The sequence below is a fragment of the Ascaphus truei genome, chromosome 2, assembly GCF_040206685.1.
Source record: "Ascaphus truei isolate aAscTru1 chromosome 2, aAscTru1.hap1, whole genome shotgun sequence".
NCBI lineage: Eukaryota > Metazoa > Chordata > Amphibia > Anura > Ascaphidae > Ascaphus > Ascaphus truei.
This window is the reverse complement of record NC_134484.1, coordinates 296,503,710-296,530,452: the sequence shown is the minus strand read 5'-3', so window position 1 is coordinate 296,530,452 and position 26,743 is coordinate 296,503,710. Positions and strand designations below refer to the sequence as shown.

Sequence of the window (26,743 nt, the reverse complement as noted above, 5' to 3'; positions counted from 1 at the left end):
GCTTGACTTTTGAATCGCACTGATATTGATATTTTCAAAATAAATAAATACATAAATACGGCAACATTACTCACCATAGAATTTCCCATTCAGCTGGCGCCGGCGCCGGGCCACTGCCAGTCCAGTATTCTTGGTCATACACGTTGATAGTTGGCAGCGGGACTACTACACCAGTCAGCTGATGAGGCTGGAAATCGCTTAGGTACATGCAAGCTTGATCGAAACTGCACGCGAAATCCGGCTCAGGCTTGCTGGACAGACAGCAAGGGTTGTCACTGACGGTGGGACCGTTATTGGAAGCCGGTGCTGGTGCATTGCTTGGCAGCGACTGTCGTTTCTTAGTTGGTTTTAACACGACCTTTCGCCTTTTGCCGTCTGCATGGTAATAGATACAGGAAAAAGCTGGTGACACACACCAATACCCTCCAATAAATTATGGATCAATACGATAAAAACATGGATCGCTACATAACCTTTTCCTTATTGCACGCTTCCACACATGAGGAGCTGGCGAAAATTTGTAAAAGTCATAGTTTTCGATAAAATACTGATAAATTTGAACATCTGTTGCATTAATCAAGGCCCATATCAAATACGCGTAAGTTCTGTCGGGTTTTTGGAAAACGGGCTGCACTTGAACACTCATGGCGGTGGGTCTCTGGAGAATAACAGAAACTGGTCTTTGTCTTTCTTTAATATGAAAAGCCTAAATTGATACATTATTGTAACCTCTTCCTTCAGTCTCAAGGCCAATTTACAATAGCACACTGTGGTATCTTTTTTAAACGAAACATCTGCAAGTCGACACATTACTGAAGCGCATGCGCATTACAATTCATGAATATCTGCCATCTGGCGAAGAATTGCAACCAATTACATCCAAACCATTCTCAATAAACGCATCAACCGCGTGTCAACCGCGCATGACCCGTGACTGAGAACGCAAAATGAATGCGGCATGCTCCCAGTGAAGTGCGTCGCATTCGAGAAAAAAGCGGCAATGTGTTAGAATAAAATGAGCCGCAGCAGTAAGTAAAGCACCAAAAACCACTGTAGATGAGTATATAAATGTAAGGACTCAGGGGACACGCCGCCCTCGGCGTGTCCCTCCCTTACCTCCTCAGCCTGCCACTGCTCCCTCCGTCCGTGCTCCTCGTCGCAGTCAGCGGCGCATCTACGCACCGCCCCCCCCGGCTCTCACACCCGCCGCCGTCACGCTCTCTGAGCGCACTCTCGGCCAGGTTACAGAGCACGCGTCTCGTAAGATAATTTATTCACCTCACTCGGCGGCTGGCTCCGCCCACCGCCCGATCCAGGACCCAGGCACACACCCCCCACTTCTCCAACAAAACTGGCTATTATCCCCATCCCTATCACAGGTGGCTCCTCTGCTCACCTCTGCTCTGCTCCCTTCTCTGATTGGTCTACCTCGCTTTAGTACTCCTATGATTCCGGTGCAACCTCGCTCTGCATAGTTTCGTTTGCCTCGTGCTGTTTGGATCCTATGCCCAGTTCCCTCTTACGTTTCAGATCACGTTACCGAACCGGCTTGTCTACATACCCTCTCTGGCTCCTCGACCCCGGCTACCTCTTGACCTTGCTTACCTCTCGGAACCCCACGGACACGGCTCATGGACCTCTACGACTCAGACCTCTACTGCCCTCGACCCTTGGCTACGGACATCACTACGCTTCCCTCTCTACGCCCGGATCTGGCAAGTACTAAGGCTAGTCCCTTGTACCCCTGCCCTTGGCCACACTACCAAATCCACACTCCGGGCACGCCTTCACTACTGCAGGTGCGTGGTCTACTCCCTCTCCACCTCAGTACTGGGGGTTAGTCTGGTCTGCGGGCAGCACAGCGTGACATTATGGAGAGCCCAACCAACGCAGACCCTCCCGAGATGGACCAAATAGTAATGGCCCTTGCACAACACTGCCAAACTCTCGGGAACCAAGTAGGCACCATCACGCAGCAACTTGCTAACCTTTCCCTCTGGGAAAATCCACCCAGGGTACCACGCACCCCGCGCCTCTCCTTGCTCACCCGAGAGGGAGCCACCGCCTTGAAACCTAAGATCCCTGCACCCAAGTCGTATTCTGGAGATCCACACGCCTGTCGTGGTATCCTGAACCAGTGCAAGATTCAATTTCAGCTGGCCCCTAGCCACTTCACTTCTGACCGCGCCAAGGTGGACTACATTTTCTCTCCTTACAGGGAGCGCCTTGGCTTGGGCCTCTCCCATCTGGGACGTGCAGCCGGATCTTACCAGGGACTACCCCCGCTTCAAAAGGGAGTTTCAACAGGTGTTTGATACACCATCCCGCAAGGACACGGCGGCCTGATCCTTTATGTATCTTACCCAAGGGCGTAGGTCCGTAGCGGAAAACGTTTTAGAATTCCGGACCATGGTGGCAGAGACTCGGTGCAACGAAGAAGCCTTTGTAGCAGTATTCTGGCAGGCCTGACCGAGCCAGTGAAGGACAAGCTCGCGACCCAACCATGGCCTGATACCTTGGAGGATCTTATTGCCCAGTGTATTCGGGTGGACCAGCGCCTTCAGGAGAGACATCACGAACGCCAGCGTCCCAGGTTCGTCATGCCCGTCTCCTCTCCAGTTCCTTCTATGTCTTTCAGGGGCCCTCCGACTATCCTACAACCCCCAGACACTTCTGAACCGATGCAGATTGGCAGTCAGCAAATTCAGGCTACAGAGAGATCCCGCCGAAGAAATGAGGGTCTTTGCTTTTACTGCGGCTCTCCTGAACACCGGGTGCGTTTCTGCCCCGAGGCTGGGAAACGAGCACACCCAGTGAGTTATGCAGGGCTTTCCCTGGGTACCATCTCTTCTCGCCCCCTTTCCAAGGAAGAACTTCCCAAGAGGATCATGTTACCTGTCATTCTCGAGGGTCCGGATTTCCTCGACTCTGCATCGGGAGGGAACTTCCTAGACCATAACTTTGCCATCCAGATCAAGATTCCGCTGATCGAGCAGAGGGTTCCCATAGGTCGAGACCATTGATGGATGTCCCTTGCAACCGGCCTTCATCTCAATGGAGACCCCCTGCTTACCTTGTCCACGAAGGATGGTCATAGCGAGACCATCTCATTTGATGTGTTCCACTCTCCCACGGTTCAAGTTATCCTCGGTTTGCCCTGGCTACAATTGCACAACCCGCGCATTGATTGGAGGGATCAGGTACCCATTCAGTGGCAGGCTTCTGCAGAATTGTTCTTCCCACCACACTTCTTGCTGGGGTAGAGTCATCCTCCCCTAAACCTTCTTCTCTGCCGGAGGCATATGCTGACTTTCTGGACGTCTTCAGTAAGACCCAATCTGACCTACCTCCGCATCACCCGTACGACTGCCCCATCGATTTGGTTCCTTGCTCGACTCTCCCTAAATCCAAGTCTTACCCTCTCTCTGTACCAGAGACCACAGCCATGGCAGACTATATCCAGGAGAACCTCCAGAAGGGATTAATTTGATACTTCACATACCCAGCTAGCGCAGGTTTTTTGTTCGTGAAGAAGAAAGACGGGACGCTTAGACCCTGCATTGATTATAGAGGTCTCAACCGCATAACCATCAAAAATCGTTATCCCCTTCCCCTCATCTCTGAGCTATTCGACAGGCTACAAGGGGCTACCATTTTTTCCAAGCTCGATCTGAGAGGGGCTTACAATGTTATCCGCATCTGAGAGGGGGACGAGTGGAAAACCGCCTTCAACACCCGTAGCGGCCACCACGAGTACCTGGTGATGCCCTGTGGCCTTTGCAACGCCCCGGCAATCTTTCAGGACTTTATGAATGAGGTCTTCCGCGACAACTGAACGTTTTCGTAATCATCTACCTAGATGACATACTCATCTTCTCCAAGATCACGTACTACACACCAGGCTCATTCTCACCCGTCTTCACTCTAACTATCTCTACACCAAACTAGAGAAGTGCCTCTTTCACCAGACTTCCACAGCCTTCCTTGGCTATATCATCTCTGACCAGGGGTTTAGTATGGACCCCGAAAAGCTGAAAGCCATACTGAAGTGGCCTCAGCCCAAGACGTTAAAGGCTATTCAACGCTTTCTCGAATTATTATAGGAAGTTTATTCTTAACTTTTCCACTACTGTGGCCCCCATCCAGGCCCTTACCAAGGAGCCGACCCCATCTCCTGGCCCTCCAAAGCCACTGCTGCCTTCGAAACCCTCAAGAAAATCTTCATTTCGGCACCCATCCTCCGCCATCCGGATACCTCTCTCCCTTTCACTCTTGAGGTGGACGCCTCAGACTCTGGAGCAGGTGCAGTGCTCTCCCAAAGAGCTGGGCCCCAAGACAAGCTACATCCATGTGGGTTCTTCTCTAAGAAAATTTCTGCGGCCGAGAGGAATTATGATGTCGGTAACAGGGAACTACTGACCATCAAGATTGCTCTTCTTGAATGGCGACACCTACTGGAGGGTACCTGGGAACCCATTTCCATTCTCACGGATCATAGAATCTCTAATATATCGAAGGAGCACGCCGGCTGGGTTCCCGACAGGCTCGGTGGGCATTGTTTTTCTCAAGATTCAATTATGTTTTATCATACATAACTGGTACCAAGAATGTTTAGGCCGATGCTTTATCCTGGCAATTCTCGCCAGAAGAGAGGTCAGACGAATCCTCTGAGACCATTCTACCTTCTAAATTTATCATCTCGGCTACCTCATTTGACGTCTTGGACAAGATCATTAAAGCCCAATCTCACATTCCGAGAGGTTTAGAGGTCCCAGAGGGAACACTATACGCATCCCTGCAATTCCGGCAGAAGATCCTGAAATGGGGCCATTCTTCCAGAACTGCCGGCCACCCCGGCTTCAAGAAAACCCTGGATCTCATCAGACGTACCTTCTGGTGGCCCTAGATGGGAAGAGAGGTCCATGCGTTCACCAGCGCCTGTCCAATATGCGCCCAAAGCAAATCCGCTTGACACAAGCATTTGGACTTGCTGCTACCGTTGCACATCCCCGAACGCCCATGGACTCACATATCCATGGATTTCATAGTAGAACTCCCACCCTCCAAGGGAATGACTACGATCCTCGTCATTGGGGATAGATTCACGAAACAGGCGCATTTCATCCCTCTCAGGGCCGTGTGAGTGTTTGTATATCCGTTTAACACATCCCTTATCCCTCACCTCCCCCACCCACTATGCACCGGTTTAGAAGTTTATCCAATCACCACCACGAGGATAAAGATACCAATACAATGTGGGTTCTCACACAGGCCCGTGTGTTTATTTAGTTATTTATATATTTCCATCAACCCTTTCCTATCCTGTGTACAGCCCTGCACACCCATCAGAAAGCGTGTTATTCCACACAGAAATCAATGCATGATTTTATTTTTTGCACCAACTGTATTGAAGAGTGTCTCAGTATCCCTCTCACCCTGCGCTCCCCCATTCTTTTCTTGTTTTCTCTGTACTAAGGATCCCGGATAGGTCATGAGAGGGGTTTGAGCACCACAGAGAAATGTCAACTCAAGGGGTTCATTAACCCCTTGAGAAGGTAGTATCCATCCCTTTTTTTTTACTAATAGGATCCAGCGTGAGAGTGCCCAGATACTTATTTTGCTTCATACAGGGACAGCCAGAATTTGAAGTCCAAGCCATCCTGGACTCCTGGATCTCCAGGGGGCGATTACAATTTCTGGTACATTGGAAGGGGTACGGCCCGGAAGAATGATCCTGGATACCGCTAGACCAGCTCCACGCCCCAGCGTTGCTCAGACGCTTCCACCTCAAGTTCCGTCCACAAGTCTTGGGTGGATCGTCCTGAGGCCGATCCTCGAGGGGGGGTACTGTAAAGACTCAGGGGACACGCCGCCCTCTGCGTGTCCCTCCCTTACCTCCTCAGCCTGCCACTGCTTCCCTGGCCGTGCTCCTCATCGCAATCAGCGGCGCATCTACGCACCGCCCCCCACGGCTCTCACACGCCGCCGTCACGCTCTTCGAGCACGCGCTCGGCCAGCTTACAGAGTGCGCGTCTCGCAAGATAATTTATTTACCTCACTCGGCGGCTGGCTCCGCCCACTGCCTAATCCAGGACCAAGGCACACACCCCCCACTTCTCCAGCTGCAGCAAGACAGGCTATTATCCCCTGCCCTATCACAGGAGGCTCCTCTGCTCACCTCTGCTCTGCCCCCTCCTCTGATTGGTCTACCTCACTTTATTACTCCTGTGATTTCTGTGTAACCTCACTCTGCATAGTTTCATTTGCCTCGTGCTGTTTGGATCCTATGCCCAGCTCCCTCTTACGTTTCAGATCTCGTTACCGAACCGGCTTGTCTACTTACCCTCTCTGGCTCCTCGACCCCGGCTACCTCTTGACCTCGCTTACCTCTCGGAACCCACGGACACGGCTCATGGACCTCTACAACTAGTACCTCTACTGCCCTCGACCCTTGGCTATGGACATCACAACGCTTCCCACTCTACGCCCGGATCTGGCAAGTACTACAGCTAGTCCCTTATACCCCTGGCCTTGGCCATGCTACCAAATCCACACTCCGGGCACTGGACAGTTCAAGAAGAGGGTTATTCCCTTTTTCGGAAGGATCAAACAAATAGAAGGGGAGGTGGAGTATGTTTATATGTTAAACCAGATCTAAAACCTAGTATAAGGGATGATGTTTATGAAGGGAATGATGAAAATGTAGAGACCTTGTGGATACGAATTAGCAGTGGAGGTAAAAGTATAAAGAAAATGTTTGTAGGGATATGCTATAAACCACCAAATATCTGTGGACCCAAGGGAACGGGCCTGAGGAAAGGGTCGTTACCCTGAAACGTTGCCCCTCTTACCCTCCCCCATTGTCTTTTTTTGTTAGTAGTTTCCCCCCTTTTTTTCCCCCCTACACTTGTGCTTTTTAAGAACCATATATTCTGTGATTAAAGTCGTTAAGCATTCCCATTTGTGATACCTATTGTTCTATTATTATCGCTATTAAATTTTGGCTTATTCCGAGACTCTTTTCGTTTTCTCTATCAATCAGTGTGTGCTGGAGCTTTTTGGGGTTTTCTATAACCTTATTTGTTTCTTAGAGGAGGCAAGTAGGAATTTAGACCAGGGTAATGCAGTTGATGTGGTCTACTTAGATTTTGCAAAGGCTTTTGATACGGTTTCACGCAAGAGGTTGGTGTACAAAATAAAGAAAATTGGACTACTTAATAATATATGCGAGAAAAGAGAGGGGGTACCCAATGCTCTCCTAATCCTAGTAGGAATGGGAGTGGAATAAGGTGCACAAGGGATAACAGTCAATATTTATACACAAATAGGTTGAAAGGAACAACCCAAAGACACCTGAATGCACTCAATTAATCTAGTAATTAGACTGGTATATTAGCCGGAAATATTCAATCTGTGGAACATTAGTATGCCATGTAGATAATCCAGTGTCAATAATATTACAATATTTTATTCAGTATCATTAACCAACATATAAGACACACACAAACATCTAAAAACAATTAAAAGAATAAAGGCTAATTGCGGACATAGGCCATGTATCCCCTCACCAAGGCTATGATAGCAAATTCTGCCTTGGTACAAGAGAAACCGTATGGTAGGGAATACTCAGCGTGCAACTTCTAAGTCTTCTCAGTGTCCAGGGACCATAAGTTTAAAATCACTGGCACCATATAGCATAGGTGCAATATATGCACATGAGACCTGAAGTATCTATAATAGACAACGCTGTATTAATGGATCAATCTCAATTGGTCCATTTTTCCCCATTAAACATGCACATGGTGTAGATAGTGGTGTACCTTATATATAAGCTGCAACCGTATATTAACATATATATATATATACATACACATACATATACACACACACACATATATACTGTATATGGAGCAGTATCCCTGTAAGCGACTTGAGTGTAATGAATACAAACACAAATGGTCTGTTTAACGCCTGTTACTCATAGGTTCACTGTCACACTTAGACATAGTAGCTCCATATGCTCAAAAAGCTACAATGTACACCAAGTGGGGATGTAGCATCTGTACGCGTCACCAGTTTAGGATACAATTGTATTCAGTATTTACAGCATACCCTTGTATGCATAGCGGCTTGCAATATAATGGAGAGTATACAACCTGATTCAATGATCACACCATGTTACTGCACGTTAGCCTAGTCCGTAGCCTTCAACACCTGACGTCAACGGAATGACGTCATAGAAGCCCAACGCACGTTTCGTGTCTACGTGACACTTTGTCAAGGTAAGTAGTGTGTGTCTTCCCTGTTGTACAGGCTGCCATTTTATACCTGATCAGTGGGTGTTAACTGATTCTTATTCTGCCAATCAGAGGAGAGGAGCAGCAACCCTTCAATCAGGTAACTTGACACCGCTTCATGGCGGGTCTATAGCGATTATGCCTATGGCTGAATTTCAAATAGGAGAGGTAAAGTTGCTGTATCATTAAGAAGGCTTGATTGGAGAACGCTGTTCTGTATATGTCATAAATTAATGTATAAATATATACTAAGTGCGTCCACGGCAACTAATGCATGAATAACATGTGAAGCAATGAAAACTGCATTAACCCTACGGAGTCTGCATTACATAGAGCAAATAGGTAATGAACACAGGGCGTATCTAACTAACCACCTAGCTATGTTATTCAGAAACCATATGAGGAAATGTATGGTCCCTGTGATGTTAAGTATAGGACTTTCTTTATATTAGGTGGTAAATGAACCACTCAGCTTAGATGTTTTACAATTGAACAGTACATGTAATAGGATATATGTCTCTTCTCAAATCTGGTTAGGCCGATGATTCTGTATAATAAGGCAGGGGCATACGACCACTATAATAATAGGTCTTTAGGAAATTGCACTAAATGGGTATTCAGGTCGGTCATTGTGGTTGTAGGTGTAGGATTGTACTAACTTTAAATGGACCAGCCACTAATGGTCAATGCTGGTCCCATGAGTTTAGTACTCAGCTGTATCTAAAATCCAAATGTTGGTAATGGCTCATACCATGACTTAATACCGTAGTTACAACTTCTCCATGTTGGGTTCTAAAGCAGGTCTCTCTGCATCACTTCTAGTCCAATAGGATATATATGGTGTAGGACTGATCTAACCTTAAGTGGACCAGCCCCTAACGGTCAATACTGATCCTATGAGTTTAATACTCCACTGTATCTACGATGATTGTCCTAGCATTTAGGGTACCGGTACCAATGTAGTGAAACAAACTTAAATGATGGAATCTATGCCCCCTACCAAATCATAATCAAAGGCAACTATCACAGATAGGAAGAATATATAAATCCCTCTTTGAGGCCACCAGGATACAGAGTTTGAAGTGAAAATATCAATTTTCACTCTTTTTGCATAAGGCGCCTATCCCAATTACCTTTCCTCGGTCCCCATGGGATGTGTTCAAGCCCCCAGCACTTGAGATAAGAAGTATCTCCCTTATGCATGTCATAAACATGACGAGCAATGGGAGTATCTAGCTGATTCTTCCCTGATCCTGTGTGTTCAAGAACTCATACCTTCAAAGTTCTGTGGGTCTTACCCACATAGCTTATATCACAACAGCATGACATGAGATAGACGACACCTGTTGTTAAACAGTTTATATAATTTTTGATTTTGTAGTTCTTTTGTGTCTTAGGGTCCAAAAATTCCCTAGTTGGTTTCATATATTGGCAAGCACGACATCTACCACATGGATAGGATCCTGTTGGTTTACGATAATTAAGCCAGGTAGTATTGGTCTTTTGTAAGAAGTGGCTGTGGACTAATTTGTCCTTGAGGTTTCTCGCCCTTCTACAGGTCATAGTTGGACTATTATTCAATACCTTTCTCAGATCTGCATCTTCCAATAGTAGATGCCAATGTTTGCCAAAAATCTTCCTCAAGTCCTGCCATTGGTTGTTGAAAGAACCTATTGTCACGGTGAGATTATGGCAGGCTGTATAGTCACACATAAATATATATAACAGTTGATATATATTTATCACTGGGTCTGAACTGGGACGAGACTTAGATATGATAAAATATAATTTATTCCTTGATAAAGGTGAACACACAATAATGTACAAATAACAGGCAAAATATGACACTTACGTAAAATGGAAATGATGAAGCAGTCACATCTGGACTGGCAGTTCATATAGCACTCTTTATAGTCATCAAGACCCCAAAGACATGAAAAGACCTCTGGCAGGAAGACAGTGCATAGCGTTTCTCTCAGCAATCAAGATGGTATAGAACAGACTGAACACTTGAAGAACTTGAAGAACATGAACAACACTGGATAAGGGCTTGACCACAGATTATATACATTTTGTGGCCCTATCCTTAACCTTAAGTACAGGTGATTGGTTTTCAATTACCTCCAGCCACTCACTAGCCTCGGAACACATTTTAATCCATGCCCCCCTGCTTCTTGGGACATGCGCAGTAGAGCTCTGGGGTCTCATTTCTGAAGCCCTACATTTGCATCAGGAATGCCAGCCAGTCTATCCATTTGGAGTTCTGGCAGGAAAACCATTGTTGAAAGGTGTGAAATGGGACACTTAAAGACTGCTCTGGTTTGAGCCTCCTCCGCCCTTAGGTAAACAGGGAGGGTGACAAAACCCTTTGAACAATACTTAAATCCTAGACAATGGGTCGCCTCTAGGGCCTTCTGCTATCCTGGTATGCAAAAGAATTTCCTCTGGGTCTTTGTCCATACCTTGGGACACAGTAGTATTAAACATAAAACATAAACGTATTAAAATATCCGGTTTCGTTGGGTCTAGCAGGTCCAAACTTCCCAGTTCTCATTGCCAGAACTGGGACATCATATGGTCCAAAAAGAGACTTGCTACGACCTTCGGAACCGGAGATACACAAATGCACATTAAATCATTTTTCACTTTAATACAAAAATCTCCACTAAAAGAAATCTCAGCTTTTCACTAAATCCCCATTGAAAACAACGGGCTCCGCCGCCATGGGTTTCAATGGAGCAACTCCGCCGTTGTAGTCAATGGAGTTTCCTACCATAGACTTTCAATGGGGAACCGCCGCCATTGAAGTCTATGAGAAAATCCACAAATCTTTACAGTCGTCCATACTCCGTCTGGTTGGTCTGAGGGGGCTGGAAATGGGCATGCATTAAAGCCGGAACCTTGGCTACATGTCACCCAAATCCCATCCCTCTGGGCATTCCCGAACCGGAGATATGGACTTACACATTTCAACATTTTACACTTAGTCATTTTTTCACCATGCGGCTTTTCCCCCATTAGAATCAATGGTAAAAGTCCCAAACTTTCAAGGGGGTCCATACTCCGTCGGGTTGGTCCAAGAGGGTCAAGGATGGTTCTGCAGTGATGCCGGAGCAGTGACTACAGATACCCCAAACCTTGATCCTCTGGTCCCTCCGGAACCGGAGATATGGATTCCTAAATTACAGCATTTCACACTTAGGGGCTTATGCAGAGAGGGACGTTAAAAAAGTGTAAAATGGCTATAAAATAGCCACAGATTTGCCGTTAATGAAGGTGTTATGCAGAGAACGTCGTTAACTCATGTTACACATTTCGGCAAAAAACTGCTAATTGCCATCTTTTCCTGGCTACTTGAAACTCGCCATACTAATGCACATATTGGCGTGTTCCAGCAATTCGGAGCTTCTTGAATACCACGCTATATTAGCATGGCGAGTTTCAGGTTCTCGCCACGAGTTTGGCGACTTTTACACCTCAGAAATTATTTCTGACCACTTTTAAAAATCGCGCCATTTTCTCCCGAGTTTAAGGATTTCTGGCTAGTTTTTTCGCCAGAAGATGGCGCTATTTCCTTATCTATCCTCTCTGCATAGGCCCCTTAGTCATTTTTCGGAGCTGTTTCTGCCGCCGCCATTGAAGCCTATGGCGCGACCCGCTCTTCTCGGTTCGACCCTTATCTGGGGTCCAGGATTCGGGGACCCGGTTGTGGTCGAGTGGGGGGAAGCCTAGGAACTAGGGGCAAAAAGAATTTTATTTCTAGGGCCCCCAGAACAGTTTATTCCCACGCCAATTAACGTTGAACTTGACTCAAGTGATTTTAACTCTTTTAAAGGACATTGTATCCGCTTTGCGGTTTGCGGTCTGGACGGCAGCCAACTCGTTCTTCGAAAGGTACCTCGAGGAATCTCCATTGAAGTCAATGGGCCCATTGACTTTCAATGGGAAACCGCCGCTCTCCCTCTCGGACGCCACCTGCTGGTCTTTACAGGAATCAGGACTAAAACAGCACAATTCTCTATTGAAATGCATTGAGCCCTAATGGCGGCCAATGGGGACCTGCAAAATGGTGCCTGAAAAGGCGGGAAAACTACACAAAGAGCTATAATCATTAAAGAACTATTAACCCTTGTGCTCCCGGATGGATTCTAGTGTGTGTGTGATGCAGACACTGATTAACAATAAAACATGGGGGAACAGGGAATATAAATTTTCAGGTTATGACAAGGGTTAAATCACACGTCTGGGCCTCAGCCCAGTTAACCCCTTGTCTCCCTGGTGAGGTTAGAGGGTGGCCAATTGGGGTGTAACCCCTTTAATCCCGGGCCAAATCCTCTCCATCGTCACACCTATGAACCTAATGATCTTTTCCTCTGATTTCAGGCCTTGGCATTGCCTATTGGTGAGTAAATCATTCCCTTACAGTGGCTTTCGCTCGTCTATAGGCCATATTGATGGAATTTTTACTGTGGCCTCTTTCCTGAAACCTAGCACTCATATCTTTGGCTTGTAATTCAAAATCAGATGCCACGGAGCAATTGTGTATTAGTCTCAGAAACTGTCCTGTTGGAATGTTACAAATAGTATGGTGAGGGTGGTGGCTTTATGCCCGTAACAGGCTATTAGTAGATGTTTCTTTCCTAAAAATTGTAGTTTCCAATTTGCCCTCTGTGTCTTTGTAAATGGTTAGGTCTAGAAAGTTTATTTGTGTATTGCTTATCTCGTAGGTTAGTTTTAAATTGTGTGTATTCGTGTTGAGTATTTGGATTAACTCCCGCATGAGACATTCGGGGCCTTTCCATAGAAGAATGACGTCATCTATGTACCGGACCCATAATTCAATAAAAACTGTAAACCTATCCAGGGCTTCGCTGAAGACCACAGTCTCCTCCCACCAGCCCAGATATAAATTCGCATAGGTGGGAGCACGTGGTCCCCATTGGGGTGCCCTGGATTTGATGATAGAATACATTATCAAATAAAAAATAATTTCTGGACAAGACAAAATCCAAGTGAGAAATAAGTAAGCCATTGTGTAGTGTGGCATGTGTGCTCCTCGATTTAAGGAAATGTGCCACTGCTCTCATTCCTACTGGATGGGGGATACTGCTGTATAATCCTTCAACATCAAGTCCCACTAAGAGTGTATCATTCCCTATGACCACATCATGAAGTTTGAGAAGTATATCTTAAGTGTCACGCAAAAATGAGGGAAGCTCATCAACAAAAGGGCGTAATACCTTGTCTATGTATTTGATTGCATTGGATGTAAGATTCTCCAGGCCCGAGACTGTCGGCCTTCCTGGAGGTGGTACTTTCCCCTTGTGTATTTTAGGGAGATGGTAGAACGTGGCTATTTTTGGATTTTTGATCATGATAAAATCTAGTTCTTTTTGTGTGATTACCTTAGTTTGGAGGCCTTCTTGTAGTATGCACACTAATACTTTCTTGAAAACCTCTGTAGGGTCCGATTGCACAATTTTGTAACACATCGTATCCCCTAACAAACGTTTGCTCTCTAGAGCATATGCTGTCTTATCAAGAATCGCTACATTTCCACCTTTGTTGGATGGTTTTATCTCTATCTTGAGGTCACTTTCTAAATCCTTTAATGCACCACTTTCTTCATTACTTAGATTGTGCCTACACTCTCTTTTTGGCAGTTTCATGATATCCCTGGTCCCTGAGAAGACTTAGAAGTTGCACGCTGAGTATTCCCTACCATACGGTTTCTCAAGGCAGCAAAGCAGAATTTGCTATCATAGCCTTGGTGAGGGGATACGTGGCCTATGTCCGCAATTAGCTTTCCTTATTTTAATTGTTTTTAGATGTTTGTGTATGTCTGATGTGTTGGTTAATGATACTGAATAAAATATTTTAATATTATTGACAATGGAATCCTTGATGGAGAAGGATTTAAGAGTGCTTGTAGACAACAGGCTTAGCAATAGTGCCCAAAGTCATGCAGTAGCTGCAAAGGCAAACAAGATCTTATCTTGCATCAAACGGGCAATAGATGGAAGGGAATTAAACCTAATTATTCCCCTTTACAAAGCATTAGTAAGACCACACCTTGAATATGGAGTACAATTTTGGGCACCACTCCTAAGAAAAGACATTATGGAACTAGAGAGAGTGCAGAGAAGAGCCACCAAATTAATAAAGGGGATGGAAAATCTAACTTATGAGGAGAGGCTAGCTAAATTAGATTTATGTACATTAGAAAATGTGTCTAAGAGGGAATATGATAACAATATATAAATATATTCGGTGACAATACAAGGAGCTTTCAAAAGAACTATTCATCCCATGGGCAGTACAAAGGACTCGGGCCATCCCTTAAGGTTGGAGGAAAGGAGATTTCACCAGCAACAAAGGAAAGGGTTCTTTACAGTAAGGGCAGTTAAAATATGGAATTCATTACCCAAGGAGAATGATGGCAGATACAATAGATTTGTTCAAAAAAAGGTTGGACATCTTTTTAGAAAGTAAAGGTATACAGGGATATACCAAATAAGTATACATGGGAAGGATGTTGATCCACGGATTAATCCGATTGCCAATTTTTGGAGTCAGGAAGGAATTTATTTCCCCCTTATGAGATATCATTGGATATCTGGGATTTTTTGTTTTCCTTCCTCTGGATCAATAAGTAAGTATAGAAATAGGATAAAATATCTGTTATCTAAATTTAGCATAGGTTGAACTTGATGGACGTACGTCTTTTTTCAACCTCATCTACTATGTAATACACACACACACATATACATATAAACTTACAGATGAAGCGCTCGTTGTCAAATCATTTACCTGGGTGAATCATGCACTATACCGCGTGGTGGTCCGAGTTGGTCCTCTGCAGACTAAATGGCTCATCGGACTAACACAGCAGGGGCCCCTGCTGTGTTAATCCTACCGGGGTCTATTTGTGTGTAAGAGACGTGCAGTAAGAGATAAAGAAGGTAAAGGATCCGTGGTCCATCCGCTCCAGGAGAAAAAAGGTAAGAACTCACCAGCAAAAGAAGTTAAAAACTAATTTATTGGGCTACATAAAAACAAAAAATAGACAGTAACAAACTCTCCCACGCGTTTCACGCCCACTATGGCGCTTTCTCCTTGAGAAAGCGCCATAGTGGGCGTGAAACGCGTGGGAGAGTTTGTTACTGTCTATTTTTTGTTTTTATGTAGCCCAATAAATTAGTTTTTAACTTCTTTTGCTGGTGAGTTCTTACCTTTTTTCTCCTGGAGCGGATGGACCACGGATCCTTTACCTTCTTAGTCACTGTTGCGAGGATCAGCGTTCACCACCGGAAGCGGAAGCAGCCGCCTACATAGAGGGAGACGCATCTACACAGGACTGGAGCTGGAAGGAGGAAAGCAGAGCGGTGATCTTGTGAGTCGCGTGGACTCCACACCGGGCGGTCAGCCAGGGCCAGGGATTGAGTGAGTACCTCTTCATCCTCCCGTTACTAGCCCTCTCTTGCGTTACCCGTTACTCACCTTGCTCCTTATTACAGTCCTACCCAACTTTATATACCCGGTGTCAACTCCATTCAAATGATTTCATATTGACTTTGCCCTGCCTGGCACCGTTGTCTACGCTCTTTGAGCTCCTATACGGTTAATTTTCCTAGTGCAGTAAGAGATAGTCTGAATCAGTCACTCAACCTGCACGCCTCTAACAAGCCATCACAGAGGTTTTATTTAATTTTAAACACTACAGTATTGTAGCAAGGGGTCTCCAGAGCTGAACCGCATTGATTTCAGGTCCGGGGACCCCCTACTTCCCTAGATACAGGCCACGATATTGGGTCATGTGACCAAGGAATCTAAACAAAGCAGAGGGATACTGTCACCCCATAACGGGGCCTGTATCTCGGGAAGTAGGGGGTTCCCGAGGCTGAACTAAACTTTGTTCAGCTCAGAAGACCCCCTGCTCCCGCACACTAGTATCAACCCCCCCCCCCACCCCAAATACAAATTCATGAGCTTAGTGGCTAGCTGCTAAGGTAATGAAGCTGCTTACATTTCATTTTTTTTTCATAGTGTGCATGAGCAGAGTGTCTCCTGAGCTGGACAAAGTTGGTTCCCGTAGGCCTCCCGTAGGCCTCCAGGTGGTCCCCGCGTGTGTCTGGGGGTCTTCTAGTGGTTCCCGCGGGTGTCTGGGGGCCTCCAGGTGGTCCCCGCGGGTGTCTGGGCGTCCTCGAGGGTCCCCGCTGGTCTGCGGTATCAATCCTGTGCATAAAAAAACACACCCCCCCGCTCCATACATACAGTACAGTAATGGACAACATTACTATTATCAAGATATGGATAGTAGATAAATCCAGATAAATGGATAATAGTGCATTTGCCCATTTGAAATAAAACATAAATCAGCAGCAAAGTGTAAATTAAACTATCACGTACCCCTGCCAGGATGAAGGCTGTCCTCATCCTCATGACCGTCCTTGTCCTCCGTGGGCAGCAACAGCAACATAAAAAAAATACATTCTAATGACCCCTAACACCTTCATCAACTTAGCGGTTAGTTACCGCTACAGTAATTAAGGGGTTAACCCACCCTCCACCGCAGACCACCCACCCTACCCCACCACCACCCCCGCTACCCATTGATTGGCACAGTGTTAAAGCATGCCCATATAATATGGGCATGCTTTAATACTTTAGCAATAAATGGGAAAGCTAAAAAATACAGGCCCAAATTAAAACACAGTATTACTGTTCATAGAAAATAAAACCCATTCAAAATGCAACCCCCCGCCCATTGTGGCATTCCCATGCCCTGTGGGTATGAGCTGTCACCGTGCCAGGCAATATACAAACTATCTTCAAAACAAGCTCATTCTAGCAACTATGAAGTTTATAAATACTAACAATAAACTGTACTTCAATATACTATACCTTTTTTAACCCCTTCCTTGTTCTAACTGCACACTTCAAACAACCAGCACTTGAAGTCAACAATGCAGATCAGTATACGCAAGCCACTGTTAAGATGGTAAAGCCCACAAAAACTATAACTATACAGTATAATCTCCACACAAGGGCTGCAGTGAGCAGGCACCCTTCCTCCACGTGGTGATTGCACGTTTGTGGAATAGGGTGTGAATAGATTGTGAATATACTGTACATTTCCCGTTAGACCCGTGGCTCCTGATTTGAAATTGGCCTCTTCAAGATTTGTGGTTTGTGGGCCTTTTTCATTTCTGTACCCCATCACATACTTATGATACCTATCCTATGAAAACCGAAGATATAAAAAAAGAAAAGGGGGGGGGGAGTTAAGTCAAACCTGGGCAACATTTCCGAGCCAACCTTTAAACCAGATTTAAAGATTTATTGTAGGTGTCTGATTTTTATATGCCAATCACCTAATGTAACCCCTTGGACGGACCGCACCATTAACAGTGATGCACATTTCTAAAATGTCAAACTCACCAGCTAAGACTCCACTAGCAACTCCTGGAATTCCTTGGATTTGGGTGACATTATTTAACATAAAGTAATCATCGCATTTTCTACTGTAGTTTCCGTTTTCACAGAATTTGTCCCACAGATTTGATTCAACAGTCATGTTGTTTTCTACAACGTATTTAGCACATGAGACAATATCTCGAGTGGACAGTGTGCGATTTCCAAGAAGGCAAATACTGCAAAACATTAAAATAAATTAATCAAAACCAAAAGGCATTGTGTTTTGTCATTTAAACTACTTAAAAAAAACGGTGTGTGCGCCGAGCACACACATTTCAAGTGAAACTTCTGTGTGTGTTGTCACTGAAATTTTAATTATACTCTCAAAAGTCTTTCATTCAATCAAAAACATCAAAATCCAAGGACAATTTCACGGACAAAACACAACAACATTTCACTTAAAATGCATGTGCTCGGCACACACATACTTTTTCAATAGTCCGAAGAAAATGTTCATAATATTCAGTGTTCTGCACATAGTAGACAACACTCTGCGTACAGCAGATATAAACACATTGTTCTGCATACAGTACATACACAAGGCTCTGCCTACAGAATACATTCACACTGCTTATTTCTCTGCATTCAGATACACACTGCACATAGCACTAAATTACAATGTTATGTATACACAATGTAGTAGTGAAGTAACATATTGCAGATGTACACTGCTATGCCTACTGTATATACCAGGATTTTCAACCGGGGTTCCACGTTTTCCCGCAAGCATGCCTCAGGGGTCCCGGGCGTGGCGGCACCCCCAAATAGCAGTGACCCGGCGGCTCCTGAGCTCAGCAGCAGTCGCCTGGTCCCTGCTATTCTTCCTCTCCCTGCTTCTGCTGTAAACTTCCGGCTGACAGGAGGGAGAGGGAGAGGAAGAGAGAATACAGAGTCTGTAAGAGAGCTTACAGACCAGAGTGCAGAGTCTGTTACTTCTAGGACTGGACAGCATACAGAGACTGAAGAACAGTGCCTGTCATCTATAGCAGGAGTGTCAGGGACTTGTAGTCATTCGGGCTTCCCCTTCTGATTACGCTTGATATCTGTCCACCTAACTACAACTCCCAGCAGACACGGCAAACTACAATGACGTCACATTCGCTACAAACTTCTGTCACCATGAAGGAGATTTACAGTATGCCATGAAATTTTAGTAGGTGCAGGTGACAGCAAAGAAGTTTCACTTAAAAAATGTTTTGTTATGTAAAACATCTAATATTTGAAGGGGAAAGATAGAAAAGATGATCCGATTGACTGCAAACCTTGGCAAACAGCGGAACTCACCAGCCAGGAGTGCAGTTCATTTGCCCAGGAGAAGCTTAATACCACATACTGTAGCGTTTTTTTTCCTTATACTGCGGCTATCCCCTCAGTTGACATCCCTATTACCTCCTATCACAGTGCCTCTAACCCTTTTTATTTGTTACGGCATACAGTATATGGACTTTATATACATACTCTGACGCAGCTTCTTCCTAGAGCTAACAGCCGGTTGATTTAGTTTACTAATATTTTAAGGGACCTTCTGTAATGCACGTCATTTGATTATTTGGGAATGTGTGAGCAAATTAAAAGACCTAAATCTTTTCTTTATATAATCTGGTGCAGCCTTCACAAGTAACATCCAAACATTCTTCCGCTTTTCATCCACCACAAGCAATTGTAATTATTTTAAAGGGCCAATCCCTCGTTGACCAAAGTGAACTAATTGCAGTGATGAGTCATCTGGGTAATTGATATCTTTTTTACCCCAATCCAACTACCATTAGTAATTTGTATTTAGTTTTTGATGTTGGGGCTTGGGAGGGGTTTGCTTCTCCAATCTCCATGGCTACTCCATTGTGTGTGATGTCACGGTGAGAGTTTGTTGCTACCTCTACTCCACGCTGTCCACCATGGATTAAAGGTGTTTTTAATTTAACTTTTTGGTGTTTAGCCCCATTTTGTATTGCAGCTGTGCTCTGCATTTTCCGTCTGGAACTCCACTCTCTACATGTCTGGGCGTGATGCACGCATACAGACAGACTGCCTGCATACAGTGAGTATCCTCTTTATTCTCCGTTTACATTAAGGAGATTTGGGCTGTTCTTTTCTTGTGCTGCTCTAGGGTGATTTTATTCCTGTATGGTTATACGGGGCCATTTGCTCACACTCAGTTGGTCCCATCTACAGTATATATACCACAGGACTTTGTTGATTCAGATCCCCATCAATAAGCGTGTATGCACACACAGTCAGAGGTACACAGAGGCTTAAGAGATCTGTCTTCAAGCAAGTTATTGCAAGTGAATAATATTGCATATGTCTCATGGACTTTGAGCACTGATAATAGGGACTGGTTCCTGTTTTTTCTGTATTTCTAATGTCTTGGGATTCCATTGTGTGTATGCCTTTTCATGTGAATAAATGTACAATTTATTTCATCAACCTGTTTTGCTCAGTGAATGATCCCGGTAAAAAAAGGTGTAAATTGTCTGGTCTCCCGTGACATGGCAAAGAGTGAATGAACCCACTCTACCTAATATGACCGAAGGTCATGAATACAGACAGGTGCAAAAGACTAAGCAGTAGTAAGGTTGAGATAACACAGAATGCAATCAGAACACTGCAATCAGTTTACTCTGCACTCACATTTTCCTTTGGTACAATATGTACAAGTGTGGGGAGTCTACTTTGACTTATATATTAGGATATGCGCTCACGTGATTAACCCTATTGGTGTCTTAGTTCTATATCATTGGAACATTTAATTATGACTGCTGGTAATTTATTTCTTACAATTGGGGGTTTGAGTGCATACATATGGGCTCTTAGCAGTTCATTATCACATACTCCCAGTGCACTGCTTTCAGTATTTTCATTCATGGGCATGTTATTCGTGGACGTCGTGACCATAGTAGAAGTATCCGTCATCAATGACTTATTAGGTTAATAGGACCCGTGCTTCTATTTTACTTCAGCTCATCGTGCTGATTAATTTGTCCTTACTAGGATAAAGCACAACGTACTAATATTCGTGTGCCGTCTAAGCAGCGTACAACGCTGTGTATCTTATTGCCCCTATGCTGTGTATCTTATTGCCCCTATGGGGACATAGCACGATGTTGCTATCTTTGTAAATTACTTGTACTGTACTCACATTACATAGTCTGGTTCCAATTTATTTTAAATATATTAATAAAGGTTTTTTTTAAATCCCTCATTTTCCAATACATATAGGACGAGCCTATTGTTTCTTACTGCACATTAGCTATTTAATAAGGTTACGTTCTCCCTACAGACACTGAGTGCATCAAGAGGGACTTATCCGGATGATAGTGTCTATGCTTCATTCTGTGTTCTCTCTCCCGTGACATTCAGCAAGTGCCTGTACAGCAAGAGTCCCCTTCTCCCTAAATGTATTGGTTCTCTGATAAGGACTGGGTAGGATCGAGGGTAAAAGGTGCAATCATAATATTCAGCCAGTTGAATTTCTTAGGGCCCTCTGAATGGGAAAGTGTGTCAATCAAGTGTTGCTTTATTTACCCTGATCCAACCCTGCCCTTGTCAGAGAACCAATAAAGGTAATGGCAGGTGGGACTGTACACGCACCTGCTGATCACAGTGACACACAAAAAGGGAGTAGCCAGGGGCAAATCAAACCCCTCCCAAGTCATAAACTAAAAAAAAAAAAAATTTTTTTTTTAAAACTTCTAGGTATCAGAATTGGGTTAAGAAGGCATCGGTTACCCAGATAAGACCAGGAGGTGGGCTCGCCAGGGGGGTAAACCTACCCAGCCTAGAAATATTTCAAAGCAAGTATAAACCAACCTCACACTAATGATACCCATCAAGGTTGAAACATGTCTGTGAGTGGTTTGTAATTGCTTTGCTAGTCCCATGCTGTGCTTAAAAGCTGTGTGAACGGCGATGCATCCGCTTAAATGGGCTCCATGTGAATGGATATTCCAGGTAAAAGTTGACACATTGTGTGCTCATTTGCATGTCACTTCCCAGATTCCCTTGCTGCAGTGGGTGCACTGTTAGCTGGGTGATAATGGTTGAAAGGCAAGGTTGCAGACCTCTCTGAGCCATGTGAATGTGCTCACAAGTGAAATTCTTTATTGGCTACATGCCAACGGTGAAGGTTTTTTGTTGCCCTTTTCACCCACCATAACTTAAAATGTGATTTGGTATACACACACACACAAATATATCTTATACTATATTAGTGAAAGCACTGTATGCCTGTCTGGATGTCCTGTGTCCCTAGGGGAAATCTCATTGGTCCCTTGGGCCGCCCGCCCCGCTCATTGGCCCCTTGGGGCGCCCAACCAACCCCCCCCCCGGCATAGCTACAGTCAGCGGGGGAGCGGAGCGAGCGAGCGCCCGGGACACAGCGGGGGAGCGGCCACAACATGCTGCCTCCCGCCTCAGATCCACGTGGGAGCGGCCGGACGGGTGAGGGAGCGGCCGGACGGGTGAGTGAGCGGCCGGACAGGTGAGTGAGCGGCCGGACGGGTGAGTGAGCGGCTGGATGAGTGAGGGAGCGGCCGGACGAGTGAGGGAGCGGCCTTCACCTCCCCTCACCCCCCTTTACCTCCCCTCAACCCCCTTCACCTCCCCCTCAACCTCCCCTCCACTTCCCCTCCCTTCCACCTCCCCTCCACTTCCACCCCTCCTCCAACCACCCTTCACCTCCCCTCCACCCCCCCCCCTCCACCAACCCTCCACCCCCCCTCCACCTCCCCTCCACCCCCCCCCGTCACCTCCCCTCCACCCCCCCCCCGTCACCTCCCCTCCACCCCCCCTTCACCTCCCCTCCACCCCCCCCCTTCACCTCCCCTCCACCTCTCCTCCACCCCTCCCCCCTTCACCTCCCCTCCACCCCCCCTCCACCCCCCCCTTCACCTCTCCTCCACCCCCCCCCTTCACCTCCCCTCCACCCCCCCCTTCACCTCCCCTCCACCCCCCCCTTCACCTCCCCTCCACCCCCCCTCCACCTCCCCTCCACCCCCCTTCACCTCCCCTCCACCCCCCCTTCACCTCCCCTCCACCTCCCCTCCACCCCCCCTTCACCTCCCCTCCACCCCCCCCTTCACCTCCCCTCCACCTCCCCTCCACCCCCCTTCACTTCCCCTCAAGCACCCCTCCACCTCCCCTCCACCTCCCCTCCACCCCCCCTTCACTTCCCCTCCAGCCCCCCTCCACCTCCCTTCACCTCCCCTCCACCCCCCCTTCACCCCTCCCCCCCAGCTCCCCACCTCCACCCTCCCCCCCAGCCCCCCACCTCCCCCCTTCCCACCTACCCCCTCCGCCTCCCCTCCTTGGCCCCCCCTCCGCCCCTCCTTCACCTCCCCTCCGCCCCGCCTTCACCTCCCCTCCGCCCCACCTTCACCTCCCCTCCACCTCACCTCCCCTCTGCCCCCCCTTCACCTCCCCCCACCACCCCCCTCACCACCCATCCGCCTCCCCTCACGACCCCCCCTCACCCCCCTTCACCTCCCCTCCTTCAACGCCTTTCGTCCGCCCTCCCGCCGCTGCCTTTCACCCGCCCACCGCACACACCCCTGCGCCACACAGCCGCCACACGCATTCAACATACACCCGCCACACTCGACACACACCAGCTGCCTCTCACCCACCCCACACACCTGCCGCCTCCTGCCCCTACGCAACAACATCACTGACCAGCTGTCACCCGCACTCGCCACACACCCGCCGCCTCACACCCTAGCAGGACCCCGACCCACAGCCAGCACTCACTACCCACGCGCCACCCGTACTAAACACCCACCTGCCGCCTCACACACGCTCACACCCTAGGAGGACACACGCCTCACATTTTCACATCACTTATGTCACCAAAATATACATTGTACTGTGGTGTGTTTACAATAAACCATTTTTATACAACATCGTATTACATTTTCTTCCATCTTTCTTTTCTACATTATTATCCAACCTTTCCAACAAATACTCAACCTATTGTTCAACGATTTATAAATAATACTACATATTACGGATTTACATCCCAGGCAACGCCGGGTATATCAGCTAGTATATATATATATATATATATATATATATATATGACTTATTAGGTTAATAGGACCCGTGCTTCTATTTTACTTCAGCTCATCGTGCTGATTAATTTGTCCTTACTAGGATAAAGCACAACGTACTAATATTCGTGTGCCGTCTAAGCAGCGTACAACGCTGTGTATCTTATTGCCCCTATGCTGTGTATCTTATTGCCCCTATGCTGTGTATCTTATATATATATATACAGTATAGTGGTTGACAAATCACCAAAAAATCTACTTGCCACACATAAAAATCTACTCGCCACCTAGTACCAAACGTGTGCTGCTTGGGCCAATATTTACTCGCCCGGGGGTTAAATCCACTCGCCCGGGGCGAGCAAATGTATAGGTTTGTCGAACACTGTGTATATATATATATATATATATATATATATATATATATATATATATATATATATATATATATATATACACACACACACTCGCATATATATATATACATATATATATATATATACACATACCAGTATATATGAAAACAAAAATAGAAACAAAGTACACTACCGACACACTTTATTGAAGTGTGGTCGGTACCGCAAGCCGGGAAATCTCCCGGCTTGCTAGTGGCCGCCCCTCGGCGTGCCGCGCGTCATAGACGCGCGGTCACGCGTCATCGGGAGCGTGCGCCCGCTGCACGCGTGTCCAGGGGCTCCCCGAGGGAGCCCTGGTGTCCCGCGATCGCGGGACAGCGGCAGGGGGTTCCGGGGGACCCGGCGGACCCGGCAGCGGTAGGGAGAGCGCCCCGATCGGAGGGCGCTCTTCCGCTGCTTCGGCGTGCGCCCGTCACACTCGGGCGCGCGCCAGGCTACTGCTGCGGCACAGAACGGGCAAATGCTCGAATAAACTGTGCCGCAGCAGTATCCCACGTAAAGCACTTTGGTGTAAACAAGTATAACAAATTAATTAAAGACACATCACATAACATACAAACATAATAAAATCACTCTCTCACACCTCAAAAAGTATGGAAAAACAGACACATGCAACCTGTAATAATAGTGGGAACCAAAGCTAAAGCCAGAAATGTCTATTATGGGTAAAAATTACTAATATGGGCAATATGATTTTCAATATCAAATCATGCATAAATTGATAGTCATGCACATATGCACCAGATTACAGACATGATTGAATGTATTCATCACATACCATCTAATTGATATATATTTATATTTATTTATATTTTTTATATAAAAATTTTTTGGTTTTTGTACTTGATGTGTATAACAATTGTTGTTATTGTTTTTATTGTAAAAGTTTTATATATATACGGTTAGACATAAGCCAATTTTCTCTATAAATCAATTTAATTACTAACATGTGGTTTATCAATCACCAATCGGCCAAGATTGGTGTTGATTGGTATACACACATATAAATAGCTATGACATATGTCCGTCACATATCCCCTGATGAAATCACCGTTAGTGTGAAGAAACGCGTTGGGATGTTAGTGTGAGCTACTGACAGGTTACAGTATACTCGGTTTTTACCTGGACTGCTGTTGGGACATTGCTCGTGTTGCTACACATTGGTGAATTACTACACCAGCCCATTCTCCCCCACGGGGTTACGTGGTATTCCTTCCCATCCGGAGTTGCTGTGGTGAGCGGTGTACATCCGGTTCACATCATGAGAGGTCGTGTTGCCTTGTGAGAGCCCTGCTGGTCGGTGGCTGAGATACATTGGGACTCCATTGAAGAGAAGCGTGGCGTGTGAGCAGAGCAGTGTCGTCTCGCAGTTGGCGAATGAGTATACTCATTACATGCTTAATATTCACATATGTTTGTGAGTTTAAATTTGTTGGATCTAGTACTGGTTATTAAATGATTATTTTCATATTACACTAGGATCGGGCGCTTTCTTTTTTTTTTGTCGTTATACACACACACACACATATACATATATACATATATATATATATATATATATATATATATATATATATATATATATATATATGCACATACATATACCAGTATATATGAAAACAAAAAGAGAAACAAAGTATCCCATGTAAAGCACTCTGGTGTAAACAAGTATAACAAATGTATTAAAGACACATAACATAACATACAAACATAATAAAATCACTCTCTCACACCTCAAAAAGTATGGAAAAACAGACACATGCAACCTGTAATAATAGTGGGAACCAAAGCTAAAGCCAGAAATGTATAAGCAAAATAATAATCAAATGACACATAATATCAGAATGGTGAGGCTCAAATAAAGCCTCCCTTCTGTAGACCGGCCGATCAACAAGGAAAAAGCTGCTCAATTGATAATGCTGATACCAAGACCTAGCTAAGGCAAAGACCCATGACAACAAATCCTGCTACAGCATGAATATGCACACATGAGCTGTTGCTATACAGTTGAAAAAGACGGCACTATGTCTAGATCCTGCTGTAATAATAACCAACAGGCAATGCAGAATAGCTGAATAATATATGCTGTAAAATAGAAAAACAGTGTAATGTGCATATAATGTTGAGGGCTGAAAAGGGATGATGGTGAGCTGCAGCAGTGTAAAAATCAGTGCCCCGTCTGAACTTCACATAAGAATGAGATGCAGTCAGTGGAGAGGATACTTAGCTCCCATGGAGATTCTCCTTAATAGTACAGAGTCTGATGACTAGGAGCCCGAGTAGGAACAGCCTGGAGACCCATGCCTCCGTCGTCGCCATCTAATGACGCGAATGACGTGAGGAGCGTGGAAGCGTGGAGGCAAAGAACAGGACACGCTGCTGAATAACCAAAATGTATTGAGCCAAAGCAGGAGCAGGAGCATGCAGGAGATGAGTTTTTCAGAGGAGAGTGAGGACAGGAAACGCAAGCCTCGATGTACGTTTCGTAACTCCTTTTTCAAGAGGCTTGCTG

At 45.7% G+C, this 26,743-nt stretch overlaps 1 protein-coding gene across 9 annotated transcripts in view; it reads right to left on the bottom strand.

The window, feature by feature from the left end:
* Positions 1-26,743, bottom strand: part of SLC12A7 (solute carrier family 12 member 7) — a 623,740-nt gene that overhangs the window by 236,839 nt on the left and 360,158 nt on the right. For all 9 annotated transcript variants that reach the window (XM_075586361.1, XM_075586370.1, XM_075586368.1 and 6 more), the window contains one exon: positions 17,739-17,950. In XM_075586361.1, coding sequence (XP_075442476.1) covers positions 17,739-17,950 — 212 coding nt within the window. The remainder of the gene's footprint in view (positions 1-17,738; positions 17,951-26,743) is intronic.